The sequence below is a fragment of the Elgaria multicarinata genome, chromosome 2 (genome assembly GCF_023053635.1).
Source record: "Elgaria multicarinata webbii isolate HBS135686 ecotype San Diego chromosome 2, rElgMul1.1.pri, whole genome shotgun sequence".
Taxonomy (NCBI): Eukaryota; Metazoa; Chordata; class Lepidosauria; order Squamata; family Anguidae; genus Elgaria; species Elgaria multicarinata.
Genome location: NC_086172.1, coordinates 75,902,586 through 75,917,183, shown reverse-complemented (window position 1 = coordinate 75,917,183; position 14,598 = coordinate 75,902,586). Strand labels below are relative to the sequence as shown.

The 14,598-nt window shown below is 48.1% G+C and overlaps 1 protein-coding gene across 1 annotated transcript in view; it reads left to right on the top strand.

Annotated features, from left to right (window-relative positions):
- Positions 1-1,503: 1,503 nt before the first annotated feature.
- The window catches only part of WNT10A (Wnt family member 10A), a 60,760-nt gene continuing 47,665 nt past the window's right edge, over positions 1,504-14,598 (top strand). The window contains exons 1-3 of the mRNA XM_063118335.1: positions 1,504-1,931; positions 2,059-2,199; positions 2,418-2,534. Of these exons, the coding sequence (XP_062974405.1) occupies positions 1,504-1,931; positions 2,059-2,199; positions 2,418-2,534 (686 nt within the window). The remainder of the gene's footprint in view (positions 1,932-2,058; positions 2,200-2,417; positions 2,535-14,598) is intronic.

The following is a 14,598-nucleotide window of genomic DNA, read 5'->3' as shown; positions in this document are numbered from 1 at the left end:
AAACTCAGGTGTATTTGTCAAAGAGCAAACCATAGTGGTCAGAGTGTTAAGCTCCCTTGGGTTCCTTGCAAATGGAAAAAAGGTGGGATATATTATTAACAACAGCAACAAATATGTCAGAATTTTTCATTGCCAAAAGGGCAGCTAATTGTTAGTTCAAAAGATTACAGAAACTACAATGGCTCTGGAATGGCTACCTGAGACATTTATGGAATATTCAAGGCCTCATAAGAAATGCTATAGATCATTCTGTCCAACCCCTTCCTGTGAGGAGTAGACATTCACCACAAAGTGCCCCTGCTATTTAACCTGCTATTTAACCTGGCAATTCTAGGCTGATGGGAGTCATGGGAACGGTCTATGTCCCTGTCCTTCGCACAAGTCCACATGGATGCACACACATGCCTGCAATCCAATAGTGTGCAGATGCTTTATCATACACTTGCTTCCATAAATATGCATATGGAACCTTTCCATTTTTACACAGACACAGCCAAGCACACGGATACAACACAGTCATAGCTAAGCAGGTAATGTGCATGTTCCCATTCAAATTCACAGCCCTGCTATTTAACCTGGCAATTCTAGGCTGATGGGAGTCATGGGAACGGTCTATGTCCCTGTCCTTTGCACAAGTCCAGGCCGATTCAAAGTGCTGGTATTAACATTTAAAGCCCTAAACGGCTTGCGGCCAGGCTATCTGAAGGAACGCCTCTTCCCATATGTACCTGCCTGGACCCTAAGATCATCCTCAGGGGTCCTTCTCTGCGAGCCCCTGCCAAAGGAAGTGAGGCAGGTGGCTACCAGGAGGAGGGCCTTCTCTGCTGTGGCACCCCGGCTGTGGAATGAGCTCCCTAAGGAGGTTCGCTTGGCACCTACATTATATGCTTTTAGACGCCAGGTGAAGACCTTTTCTCCCAGCATTTTAACAGTCTATAAATAAATTTTAACTCGGTGTTTTAAATTCGTAATTTTGCATTGCTGCTGTTTTTATCTGGTTGAGCTTTTATATTGTATTTTATATTATGGTTTTATATTGTTGTTTTATACTTCGAATGTTTTTAATTTTTGTGAACCGCCCAGAGAGCTCCGGCTATTGGGCGGTATAGAAATGTAATAAATAAATAAATAAATAAATAAGTGTTTGTAGTTGCAGGCATGGAATGGGACGCATCAAAAGATAGAGTCGGCAGCGTGTAAATCATCTGCGCACGGGATGCTGGCGGCTGGGGGTCGTAGGTGCTTGTTTGGGCGAACGGGCCCTGTGCGCGTCTCTCCGAACGTGCGGGGGGAAATCAGACTCGTGCCGATAAGCGCAGGGTAGTGAGTGCGGCGGTGCGCGGGTCGTCCCCGTTAGGGCGCGCACGTGCGTCCGCAAAGTTGGATCCTCTGTTTCTTCTTCCCCGTCAACGAGGTGGGCGCGGGGTGGGGGGCGGCCGGGCGAGCGAGGAGCGGGCCGAAGAGCGCGATGGGGCGACGGCGCGCGGCTCCCTGCGAGGGTGCATGTCTCTGGGTGCGCGGTTGGCACACGCTTCCCGGCCCGTCCTTTCCCCGCCTGCCTGCCTGCCTGCCCGCCCGCCCGAGGGCTCCTGCACGGGCGTGTCGGGACTCGGGCTTGGGGCGCTGGCTCGGCGGCGGTTGCTCGCTGCTGCGCGTGGAGAGCTCTTTTGCTTCTCTCCCGTCCCGTCGCAGCCGCCGCCGCCGCCGCCGCGATCAGCCTCGTGCGCTCTCCTGGCCCGAGCTCGGTCACCCAGCTACCCCGCGCACTGCAGCCCCGCAAGCAGCCGAGATGCGCGGTGGGGCGGGCTGCGGGGGCTGCGCACGCCTGCTGGGCGCAGCCTGACCCCCCCTGCCCTCCCCCAGGGCAAGATTGCCCTGCCCAGACAGCGCTGCCGCATCAGCCTCGCTTGCAACTTCAGGACCCGGGTGGGGTGGGGGGTTCCAAAGTTGCAAAGGAAAGAAGAGGGTGTGTACATCGATAGGGAGCGGGGCGAGCGGGGGGTGGGCGATCTTTGCCAGCCTCCTTCCTTTTCTTCCCTCCGCGCCCGGCGTTCTCAGATGGGGGCCGGAGGAGGAGGAGGACCTGTCCACATGGAGCTCCGAGGAGATCCGGGGAGCCCGCCGCTGCCTTCGCCAACAAGTCGCCCTCGACGACGTCTCTTCGCGAACCAGCTGCCCTGGTGAAGGAGGGGAGGAGGGGTGGGGAGGAGAGGCGAGAGGGCAGGCCCGAGGTGCTCGCTTGCAGTTTGGGCTTGCAACGCTTGGAAAAGAGCTGTCAAACACAAACACGCGCGCGCCAAACTCTCCAACCAGCCAAGGCGATCAATGAGGTCCTCAAAGAGCCGGGGAAAGTGACAGGAGAGCGAACGGACAGCAGCGCGGAAGGAGAGACGCGCCACCCCATCCCCATCCAACAGAAGCTTCAGCCAGAGCAGCCAGCGGCTGGTGGAGGCGAAACTCTCGACAGCCAGGATGGGACAAACCCTGCTCCTTTGGCTCTGCCCCTTGCTTCTCCTCAGCCTCTGGATCCAAAGGTAAGACCTTTTCTTTGCCTCCTTCAATTTTGGTTTTCTGTTGCTCCCCCTTCTAGATCCTTGGCGAGACCTTTACCACACAGCCTGAATTGACAACGCCTCCCCCCCTCCAGCTTGTGCACCATACTAAGGGGAGATTAATTACACCCCCTCCTAATGCAGCCCCTCCAAGCCCCCAAGGGCTTGGAGGGGATGTCACTTGGGAGCCGTTTCTATAATTACAACTCTCCCAGGAATGCAGTGTCGAAGCAGATTTGTCTCTTTTACGAGTGGCTCTAGTCATCAGGATTATTCCAGCCCTCCTCCCCCACAGCGCATTATAATCCGGGCTGTCATCTCCCTCTACAGACGTATTCTCGCCCCATCCATAATCGTGAAATTCTCGCCAAAGGGCATTTGCTTTTGACATGAAAGCATTTGGGAAAGAGCTTCCATTCGTCAGTGTCAATGTCTGAGTTCAGCTCCGAATACCCAGGGTTGGGAATCTGCTTCTGCTCTCCTAGCAGTGGGGTTAGAGGAGATCAAGTCACTATGCTCTAATTTGCTAGTCGGAATTTCCTCTACAGAGCTGTGGACAGAAGAACCAAGGAGTCGTGATTCCCAGTCCCCTGTATAGAGCAAGCTCTACATTGGTCTTATCCTTTGGGGTGAGATTGACTCTGCAAAAAACCAAGTTGGTAGAGATAGCTCGTTTAGGACTGCTTCATTCACCAGACTCTCATTCATTAGGGAGGCTCAAAGATCCGTGGTCGTCTCTTCAAGAAGACCTTGCTCTTTCTCCAGCACAGGATCTTTTTGTAGGAGATGATGAAAAACTCAGTATTACCCAAAGTCAGTTGTACTGAGTTTAGTCCATATCCTACATGTAACTCTCTGCTATGGCTTTCGCTAGGTTTGTCCTGCTCTTCATTACAATAGATGGTATTCATTTCTATTGCAAAGCTAGTCTGTTCAGAACCTTACATTTTTGGGGATTAGGTAATCCGTTTCAGTGTGTGGAATCCTTCTGCAGGCCCAAGGGTTCAGTGGATGGCATTTAGTTTCATTACAACCACCCTATTTAACAATTCTTCAGAACCAAATCCCCTTATCTGATTGGAGTTTAGGCACATGGCTTGAGTGTTGAGTTTGGGCATGTGAGAGTGATGTTCAGTTCTCTGCTCAGCCATGAAGCTCACTGGGTGGCTTTGAGTCACTATCCCAAACTGCGTTTCCTAAACCTTCCCTATAGGTTTGTAGTGATTATAAAATGAGACAAGATAAAGTTACCTGCCTTGATCCCTTGGGAATGGGGAGGCATGGGGAGGTAGGTGGTGGTGGTGAATAAATAAATAAATATAAATAAATAAGGCCTGATGCTTGTAGCATTAGAACTGAAAATGTGTTCACCCCCAAATAGGTTTAAGTGCCAAAGTTGTCTGCGGACAAGGAGCATCCATTCATGGAAAAAGAGGAAACACTGAATAAGGATGTAGTCACCAGTTTCTATTCCAGCAATAGGAGGAAAGTGATATTCAGAGCATCAGGGCTGCGTGATCATTGTGTTTCCAGTTTAAGGAGAACATTTTGGGGTGAAGGGAAGGAACGGAATGCCTGCATTTGCTTTTGCATCCTAGTTTTTGTTTCGTTCTGAGATTAACAGTCACTTCCTTCCCTCTCTGTGACTCATTAATTTAAGAATGGGGAGAAATATGTTTACTTTATGTTGCTCGAGGACCCAGTGGAACTGAAGCATTTCTTTTTAAATGTTTTTAAAAAGAGTGAGAAAAAAGAGTGAGAAAAAAGGAGGGGGAAGAAGATAAATTCATTAATGAATCAATCAGCATCATTTTTTGAAAAAAGGTTAGGGGATGCTTGGATGAAAGGCATGCGCCACAGCATGCAGAGAGCTCTCATTAGGAAGAATTGCTGCGCTGTTCTGAGCTGCCTTGTTATGAAAGACACACAATGTCTTAATCATTTTCTTCGAAGGGCAGGTCCCTCCCTTGCGGGCTCGAGCCTGATCAGTGCCAAAGAGCAAACATGCCTCCCTTTTGAGTGGGGCCTGGTTGCTTTGGGGCTCAGAGTGAGCCTTGGATTTGGCATGGTTTCTTGTGTGGGATCCTGGGAGGCCCCGGGCCAGTCCCTTCCCTTTTGGTAAATATGCAAAGTAACCGTCCCTCCAGCTCCTGTATGTGGGTGCAAGGGGTTAGTCATCTCTTGGAATGGGTTTAGGGGGAAGTGAGTGCTTCCTAACACCCTGAGCACTAATATCCCCCTGCGCTTCACAAAATTTGCATGGTTGATTGTGCAAATTTGGCTGCCTACAGAGAGTCAAGCAGTGGAATCCATAGTGCTAGAAAGTTGGCTGTGGTGGTAGATTTGAGGCCTTCCTAGAGTGAGGTGTGTGTGGGGGGGAACCCGCTCCTGCATTTTCTGGGGACTCCTCATGAAAAGGCTATAGCTATAGGATCACAGGCTCAGAAATGGCATAATTTAACAATGGATGTACCTGGCCTCATAATCATCAGACTTTCCTATCCAATTAAAACTGGGAGTAGTCTCTAGGATGCAATGTCCTCCCTCCTGAAAAGTGGGAATTGGTAAGAATAAACATATTGCACCTATTCTTTTAGCTTGAATTGAGACCACTCTGCTCAATTATGAGTTGACCACTCGACATTTGAAGGAGGGTGGGGGGCACATGGGAGGTACAACCAAACAGGTAGAAGGTAACGAATGGGCCAGAAACATATCCCTGAAAATAATGATGGGGTATTCTCGATGGTCATCCTACCTAATCCAGATAAAAAGTGGGCACTTTTTTTAATGACTTGGCCAAATGCTAGCATTTGATTCAAGACCTTGAGCAGAGAATGACTCCTCCAGTCATAATGTTGCTAGGCTGTTGTTGCCTTTTCTTCCTGATAGGACCCTTCTGCTTCTCCAGTTATGTGGTGATAATCATATGTTCAGCTGGTGAATATTCACCTGGCAAGGAGATGCTGTGATGGCATAATTCACCTGCTGTGTTCCTGCTTGCCACACAGCTGCTAAAGGCAGAAAAAATATTGTCATCTCTGCAAGCCATTAAAAGTCTGTGGGCCAGAGATAATGATCAAGCTCAGGAGTCTACAAGTGTAGCATTTCTACAGGCTGAGGTGGAGGTGAGGGAGAGGAGCTTCCTTAAAGAGCTTGAGACTAGAACATCCCCGTGTGCACATACAGGTGGTCAAATTAGGTGGTCTCAAATAAGCTTTTGATATTATTTGATGATTGATGATGATGATGGAACATTTTCCATTTCTCCTGAATTTGGGGTAGCTGGTTGAACATTGGTCATCTGAGGAAATGGGAAACTCCTCTTTTATATTTCATCAGTGAGTGCTACCTTCTGCCTCATGATTGCATCTGTCCCCTACCACAAAACTTGTGTTGAGTCTAGGGAAGGATTAATAATATATTTTTCTTTTCCCCCACCTCTTTTTTTTTGGCCTTGTTCTGTTTTTAAATACTTCTGTTTCTGGGATGGTTCTCTCTCTGCCCCCCCCTCCCCATATAATTTATCACCGTTGGAACTTGTATTAATTAAAGCAGCAGCAACCGCAGCCTGTGACCTGCGGGCCTTTTACCGTGAAATCGTGTTTCAACTCATTTAGTGCTATGGAGTGGGGAGTGGGGGAGGGAAGGTCAATCAGATTCAAAGAACAGACATGGTAATGCCCTTTGACCCTTCATCATTTCTTTCCCCAAACTCTGTGGGTCTTTTTGTTTGAACCCCCATTTCCTTGCACTTTTAGGGCCAGATAAAACATGTGTGACTGTGTGTTTTTGTGGTGTATTGTTATGTGTGTTTGGGGAGAGGAGTATGGAGGGAGAGGAATTAAAGTCTAGCATTATCAGGCAGGGGATGATCTCCCCAGGGGAGTTATAGGGATTTCATTGTATGTGGGTTATTTAGGTGGTAGGATGCAAAGGAGAGGAAAGGACACCAATTCTGCTTTTACCTGTAAAATCGGGTATGTGGAAAAGCCTAGATTTACTTCCTAAGATTAGCAGACATACTTCTCAACATTAAAAGGGTACGCGTGCTTAGGGCAGTGTGGCTAGCATAATGGGCTGGCCCTCAGGATTCAACTTAACCATCACTTGGCCATTATTACACATCCCAAATGACTGGAATAGTTTTTTGCTCAATAGATACAACCAGAATAGTCTGCTTGACAGCCTTCACCATGTTCTGGGAAGGAGGTTAGAACGCCTGACGTGTTTAACTTGTGCTGAATGTGTAAATTTCCCAGATGAAAGCATGGAAAATGTTTTTGAGGACATCGGTTATTGGTTGTTATACAAATACTGTTAATAGTGATAATAAAAATAATTAATCATAGTAATAATAAATCAGAAATATACAGAATAGTATCAAGGCTTAATAGCATGCAAGGGAAGCCATAGTGTGCGTGTGTCATGTATCTGCCATGCATGTGCATGCCATGCGTGTGTATGTATCTGCCATGCGTGTGCTTCTCCTTAGTGGTGGCTTAAACAGTTGTATGGAAAGGACAGAAAGTGTGATGAAAGAGCATAGAAAGAACATGTATTTGTGTGTTCATCTTCTATATGGATGAAAGGTATGTGCATGTGCACAAGCAGTGTTGGACTGTACCATGTGGGTAGAAACATAGCATAGTATAGTGTGTTGAGCCATGCCTGCCATTCTCATACAACTTTGCTAATGTAAGAACTTTCCAATCTTTATTGTGATGGGCCTTACACTAATGATCACCACTTTACAGGTGGGTTGAGCGATACCCAAGGTCATATACTGGATTGTTGGCAGAGATGAGACCTGAACCCAGGTCTTCTAGATCCAAGTCCAAATATCTATATACTGAATACTTACTGGATGGACATTTTACCTTGGTGGGGGCTTGTGGGGAAGGGATGGAGCAAAACTCTTTATTTCATGGAGTAATTCCTTCTGCTCCTTCGATACTGCATTCTGCTCCCATTCTTCACAGTCCGATTCGGTTGACAACTTTTGAACAATTTCTCTCACTGCCCCTTTAACAGCAGCTTGATCTATAGACATTGGCAAGTGATGATGCTAATTTCCAAAGCTGATTTCTTCAGATCAAACTGTAGTTAAACTGCCTATGCTTCCCCCCAGTTTACAATTGTGCAGTCTGAATAAATTATAGTGCCTACACGAGGGACACCCACTTCCGCATTCCCGTTGTCCAGTCTGTGTTGTTATTATAGAGAGAACCTTATGAATGTGATCTGGCTAAAACTGATGAAGAGCTCTGGGGAGTTTCAGGCAGCTAGGAGCAGAAAGCCAACTCTCATCATCCTCAGCCATCATGGGAGTTGTAGTTGAATGCACAGACTCGAGAAGACTCCCAGCAAGTTCCCACACATATTTCGATGCAAATATGCACCAGTGAAATAAAAGGCCTCTTCATCTAGAAATCCTGACTTGAGGATTGGGATTCAACCTGTTCTGGGGCATGTCTACATGAAGGGTTTGCCCCGGGGTGGCTTCGCAGTAGCCGCAGGTCATCTACATGACGCAGCCGCCATTATGAAGCCATCCGGGAGCAAACCCCAGAAACTCCACTAAAAAAAGTTGGGCACTTACCCCGACTTTTTTGACAGTGGAGGCTAGACACAACCCAATTGGTCGCCATGGGCTGGACAGGGAAGGGGGAGGACCACAGGAGTGTCCTGTGCCCTGTGGAAAATAATGATAATAAAAAACAGGGGAAGGGGGAGGAGAGGAAGGTGCCCTGCGCCCCTTTAAAAATAAAAAAGGGGGGAGGAGAGGAATGGGGCCCGTTCCTCCCCCCTTTTAATTGTTATTATCTGAATCTTCACAGCTGCGCAGATACAGATAATAAAAAGTTGGGGGAGGAACGGGCAGCCGGATGGAGGTCAGAGGGAGGAGAGGTGGTTCGGGTGCCCGGCGTCTCTCTCCTTGTTGTCCTGGCTGCCTCGTTTCTGCCCCCTCATTCCTTTCCCCCTCAGCCCCATGGGGAAAGTTTGCACTTGTGTTCCTTCCAATGCAGATGCTGGGAAGGAATGCAAGTGCAGCAGACAGGCGCCTTTTGGCGCCAGAGCACCACTGTCAAGACGGGGGCCTGGAAAGGACTACACTTCCCCTGAAGGATCTACTTCATACCATGGGAGTGCTCCTTGGTCCTGTGCTGTCCCTGGATCTTCAGGTGGTGGCAGTGGCATTTTGCACAATTACATTTGCACAATTATATTTGTACAAGGAGTGCATTTGCACAATCATACTTGAGATGCCAGATGTGACCTCTCCTGAGATGGCCTGACGTGGCAAGAGTTATTCATACCGTGGTTATGTTACATTTAGACTACTGCAATGTGCTCTGTGAGAGGCTACCCTTGAAGAGTGTCCAGAAGCCACAGCTGGTGCAAAATGTGGCAGTTAGGCCACAGTGCATGATATTGGGATTATATTACACCTGTCTTGAAAGACCAGCAGTGGCTGCCAATTTCTTTCAAGGTGTTCATTTTAAACTTTAAAGCCCTAAACGGCTTAGGACTCAGCCATCTAACGACTGCCTCTCTTGCTATGAACCTACCCACATCTTCAGATCTGCAGGAGAGGTCCTTTTGAAGGCACCATTACTCACAGATGCCTGTTTGTCAGGCATGCACAAAAGTGCTTTCTCCTATGCTGTGGAATGCGCTTGCTCAAGAATTTTGATTGTTCCCTACTCTTGTGCCTTTTAGAAAGGCTGTAAAGATGCATCTTTTTAAACTAGCCTTTTAAATTATGTAGCTGTCTTAATGATCTAATGTTTTACTGTTTTTGTTGTTTTAAGGTTTTGTTCCACCCTGCCTTGATGTGTTTGTTGTTGTTGTTGTTGTTGTTGTTGTTTTAGCAAATAAGGCAATATATAAATTTTAATAATAAATACATGTTTAGGATTGCAGGTATAATGTGGATTGGTTGCCACTTCACAGGAATTCATCACTCCAGCATTTTCACAATTTGTATGACCAATTTGTATGACGGTTGGCTGGCCTCCCTGTTTTATGGATGAAGGAGGTATTCTAATCTGTATTAATGATTGTCTGAGTACAGAACCAGGGGATGCTATAGTTTTCTCCAATTAGTAAAACAAGGGTGTGATCTTGTGTACATTGCGTCTGATGCCTGGTAATCAGATTTAAGCAATTTATTTGGGTGTGTTGGGGTGACATCTTGCAGATTTGCTACTGTTCTTCATTTTTATAAGCCAGAAAGGTGGAGCTTATTTTGTGTGTGGTCCCTAGAGAAATATGCAGCTGCTTTTTTTTTTTTTTTTGGCAGCCTGAGGTCTCATAAGAACATGTTGCACTGTAGGGGCTTGATATATACTAAGTCTTGACTGTGGCAACAAACCAGATCTACCTATGCCTGAAGAAAGACCTTACCTGGGGGGATTCCACACGTTGTACTGAGGGCGCTTCCATGCGCCCCCAGTGCGCACCCAAAGCGATCGTGTAGCTTGCCTGGAAGAGACGAGGAAGAGGCGTCTTTGCCGCCGCCACCCACCTACCTCCTCGCTGGCCGGGTCGGAGAGCTCGGCTGAAGAAGGCGGGGTGGAGAGCTTCTTCCGCTCTCCACCCCGCCTTCTTCCGCTGAGCTCTCCGACCCGGCTGGCGAGGAGGTAGGTGGGTGGCGGTGGCGGCGGCGGCGGCAAGGACGCCTCTTCCTCGTCTCTTCCAGGCAAGTTACACGATCGCTTTGGGTGCGCACTGGGGGCGCATGGAAGTGCCCTCAGTATGACGTGTGGAATCCCCCCAGGTTGTCGTTACAACTTTGGAACAATTATAATTTGCTAACCAAAAGTTGTCAGCTTTTGTGTTCTCCAGCTCTTTGGAACCAACACAGCATAGACAGCTGGTAGACCAACAGTATAGGGGATAATTCACCCACATCCTCAAAACAGGGTTGATAAATAAGGTCGGTTGTGAGGAAGTGAGAAAGTTAAGTTGTTTGGCACCACTGTAAGTGGAGGGGGCAGGTTCTGAAATAACAGAGATTGAGTTACACCGGCTGATGGGCCACAGGATTTGGCAGAAGCCTCACTATGCCAGCAGAATGCGAGACACACTCCTGGCATGAGAAATACACCCATGGGATAGGTGGAGTTATGGGCAGGATGGGGCTGGGACAGGGCATGTGCACACTTATACCGCGTCCTCCAACACTCCTTCAGCCTATGACTCCCACCCACAGCACGGTCTTACACCAGCACCAGGTCTGGCACAGGAAGCTTCCCTTCCACTCATGTCAATGGGAGGGAAACTTTTTTTAAAAACAGCCACCCCTGCATTGATGACTGCCCTGCCCAGGTCACCACTAAAAAGCATAGTATGACATCTCCAATGCAGCACCCAAAGGTGCCACTGTCCCTGCAAGGCCAAGCTAAGGCATCCAGCAAGCTATTTCCCCCCTCTACAAGTGAGTGAGTGATTCTTCTAATCACTTGCACAGGGGGGGGGGGGAACCCTTGCCAAAAAAAATAATTTAAAAATGGGTGGGTGGTGGTTGAAGCCCACCCACATCAAGGACCCTTGGGTCAACACAGCAGGGGGCAGGTGACCTTCAGAGAGAGAGAGAGAGAGAGATATGAGCCAGAGTGAGTAGCACACATACAGCGTGCACATTCATGCACACACACAAACACAGATAAGGGTTGTGTGCTTCCAACATTTTTATGATTGGCTCCTTGCAGAAACTAATTTGTGGTGGTGCCTATGGCACTTTTTCAAATGCCAAATGTGCCCACAGGCCCAGAAAGGTTGGAGATCCCTGGCACAGAATTTGGTGAATAGATGCCCAGTTCTGTCATCACCACAAAAACTAGGGCTAGGCTGAACATCCCCCTTTCCATTACAGCAGCACCATTTCCCCACCCCTAAAATGGTAGTTGAGATATTTGATAATGAGGCAAGAGGTGACTGCTAGGGTGTATTCCAGGGCCTTTTAGCTCAGCCTGGATGTAGGACTGGGGGTGCATCATGCTGCCACTCAGTTGATGTGCCATAGTGGGTTGGGACTAGCACACATCAGCTGTAGTGGGTCGAGACTAGCACACTGATCATCTATTACAGGAGTCCCCAATCTCTTTGGGCCAATGGGCACATCTGGAATTTTCAGATAGTACTGTGGACACTCTCACAAAATGGCTGCCATTGTGAGCATGGCCAGTCACAAGATACTCATTTCCCCAGAAAACAACTGATAAAACTCAAAGAAAAATAACTTGCCAAAGAGCCTAGGTTCAAGGCAGAAATGGGACCTGAGCTCCAAAATACAACCCCCCTTTTTGGAACCCAAATGAAGATGGCACTGGTAGGTGACCATATGGAAGGAATGACAGGGCTCCTGCATCTTTAACAATTGTACAGAAAAGGGAATTTCAGCATGCGTCATTTGTATGCATGCAGCACCTGGTGGAATTCCCTCTTCATCACAACAGTTAAAGCTGCAGGAGCTATACTAGAGTCACCAGATACAAAAGAGGACAGGGTTTCTGCAGCTTTAATTGTTGTGCTGAAGAGGGAATTTCACCAGATGCTGCATGCATACAAATGACAGCTGCTGAAATCTCCTTTTCTGTACAACCGTTAAAGATACAGTAGCCGTGTCCTCCTTTCCATATGGTCACCTTACACTGGAGAGCAGAATTTTACTTTGCAGCACACAACTTCCCAGTTAATTAAAAAAATCCTCTTAATAAATAAATAAATGAAAATCTGGAGGGGCAGGCACCCTGGCGAGTGGCAAAAGAGGTTTCCAAAGGCACATAGGCACACACGGGCTCCACATTGGAGCCCCAGAGCTACTATGTGGCTAGATGCATTGCAGTAAGTAGAGGAGAGAGCAAAAGGTAGCTGCTGAACTGCTGAGGCTGCCTCAGTAGGAGCAGCCATACCTTTTTCCATACAAGGCACCTGGAAAGGAAGGGGAAATGACATGGTTTCCCTTCCCAGGGGCATTTTTGAGATCACTCATACATTACAGTAGCAAGCCAGCTAAGTGAAAAGAAAGAGAAACCTTTAATAGCTTTGTAGAACAAAAAAATTGAGCAGGTGTTGCTTGCCATCCACTCTTCTGCAAAACGGTTAATGGTGTAGGAGTCCTGTCCTCTTTTGTATCTGGTCACTCTATTCCATTCCAACCATTGCCATTGCTGGCCAAACACTCACAAGCACTATTGCTCCTTGCAGGATTACAGCCTGGATGCACGGAGCAGGACAACCTGTCATAACACACGCAGCTTCCCACCCAACAGTGAAGAGATAGATATACTCTACTGCAGTCTCCTGTGCCCTCGTGGGGAGGCTGTGGCACCCATTTGACTCACTGGGCCTGCTCCTTCCCCCTTCCCTGGCTTCCAGCGACCAATTCAAGGTTGCCTTTCACCTGGGAATGCCCTCAGCACAGTGCCAGAGTGAGGTCAGACAGCAAAAGAGCCACGTTTACTTCGCTGCTGCAGACTTACCCCGGCTTTCTTCCTGCGCATCTTTGCCCAGCAGTGGCTCCGAATCGGCAGCTGCGTCATCTAAGCAGTATTGTGCCGATTTGGAGCTACTGCGGGGCAATGGTGACATTTAGGCAGTCCCCAGGTGTGTGTGTGTGTGTGTGTGTGTGTGTGTGTGTGTGTGTGTGTATTGGGTAGTATCTGCAAGATTATAAATGAACCATAGAGTCTGAATTAGAAGGAACAAACTTTACTTAGCACTGTGCTGGTAACAAACTATACACAAAACTGAAAGTAGTCAGATCCTCCTTAGCTTCCTTTCCCTGCTGGTCTCACCCAAAACTGATTCCCCCCATACAACCATTTGTACGTCATTTTAGTTCCTACTCGCACTACAGATTGGTCATGCAGGTTGCTAGGTGTGATAGATGGCCCAAAGACTGATTGGCCTAAGCAGGAGCTAGACTATTGGTTCCCCTGCTTGGCTAAGGAGTGGGGGCCCTTCCCTACCTTTCCCAGTGTGATATTGTAGCATGGAAATGATCCTGGGATCCCTTGCAAGAAAAATGTATGCTGTTCTACCAGGCTAGAGCTTCTGGCATCAAAGACTGGGCATTGAGGCTGTGGGGGCAGAAGTCATATGTGATATTCCTTCCTATTGCTGTGGGTAAGTGGAAAGGGAACGGGTGATGTTTGTAATGGATTTATGTCCTGGGCCCTCTCTGTGTTTTGTCTCTGACATGATTGGTTTTGGTGAGGCATGCAAAAGGTGAGTGGAGTCATGTTGTCCCTTTTCCCCTGGAGGGGCTCAAGACCTCACCACCTGCTTCCCCAGGGTCAGCCCAAGATGTTTTGCTTCCTGAGGTAAAGAACAAGATGGCACTACTCCCATTCCATGTTCAAAAGCTCACTGGACTGACAGATGAATCTATGTGGTGCTCTGTGGGTGTTCTGTCGAGTGGGCTCTCCTCCTTCTGTGCATTGTGCACAGAATATTACTAATTGCGCATTATGTTTGTGAGCAGCATAAGAGAATTTGAATCCCTGTCTGTAGAGATGGATGCCTGGGGAGGATGAATTGGAAGCATGTCCAGGCCATCTCTAGATATTCTGGCACCCTAGGCAGCTGGTATTTTGCAACCCCAGTGGCCTTGCTGCCACCCCACTCAGTTTGATCACTTCTGCTGCCACCCCTCACCCAGAAGGAGCCGTAAAAAGTGTGGCATTTGTGCCTGGCTAGTTCTCCAGAGAGCCCACCCAATCAGTCTCTCGCTCTGGGAGAATCCTCAGAACAAGAGATTGGCAGCTGTGTGGATTCCCTCGGAGGCACGGATGGGTAGGCAGCTGGCCAGGTGGGAGGAGCTGGAGCACCACCACCACCACCCAAGAAACGGCCCTGAGAGTGTTGGTAGTGTTTTGTATGTTGTGATGCGGGGCTGTGTGTTTAGTTCATTGGCTCCCTCCATGTGTGGGCGTCACAGCCAGCAGAGTCCCTGATAGGTGGGCTTTGGGGGTATCTCCAGGGATGCTGGCACCATGTCTACCGTTTTTACATTGTTCTGCGATTTTTTTAAAAA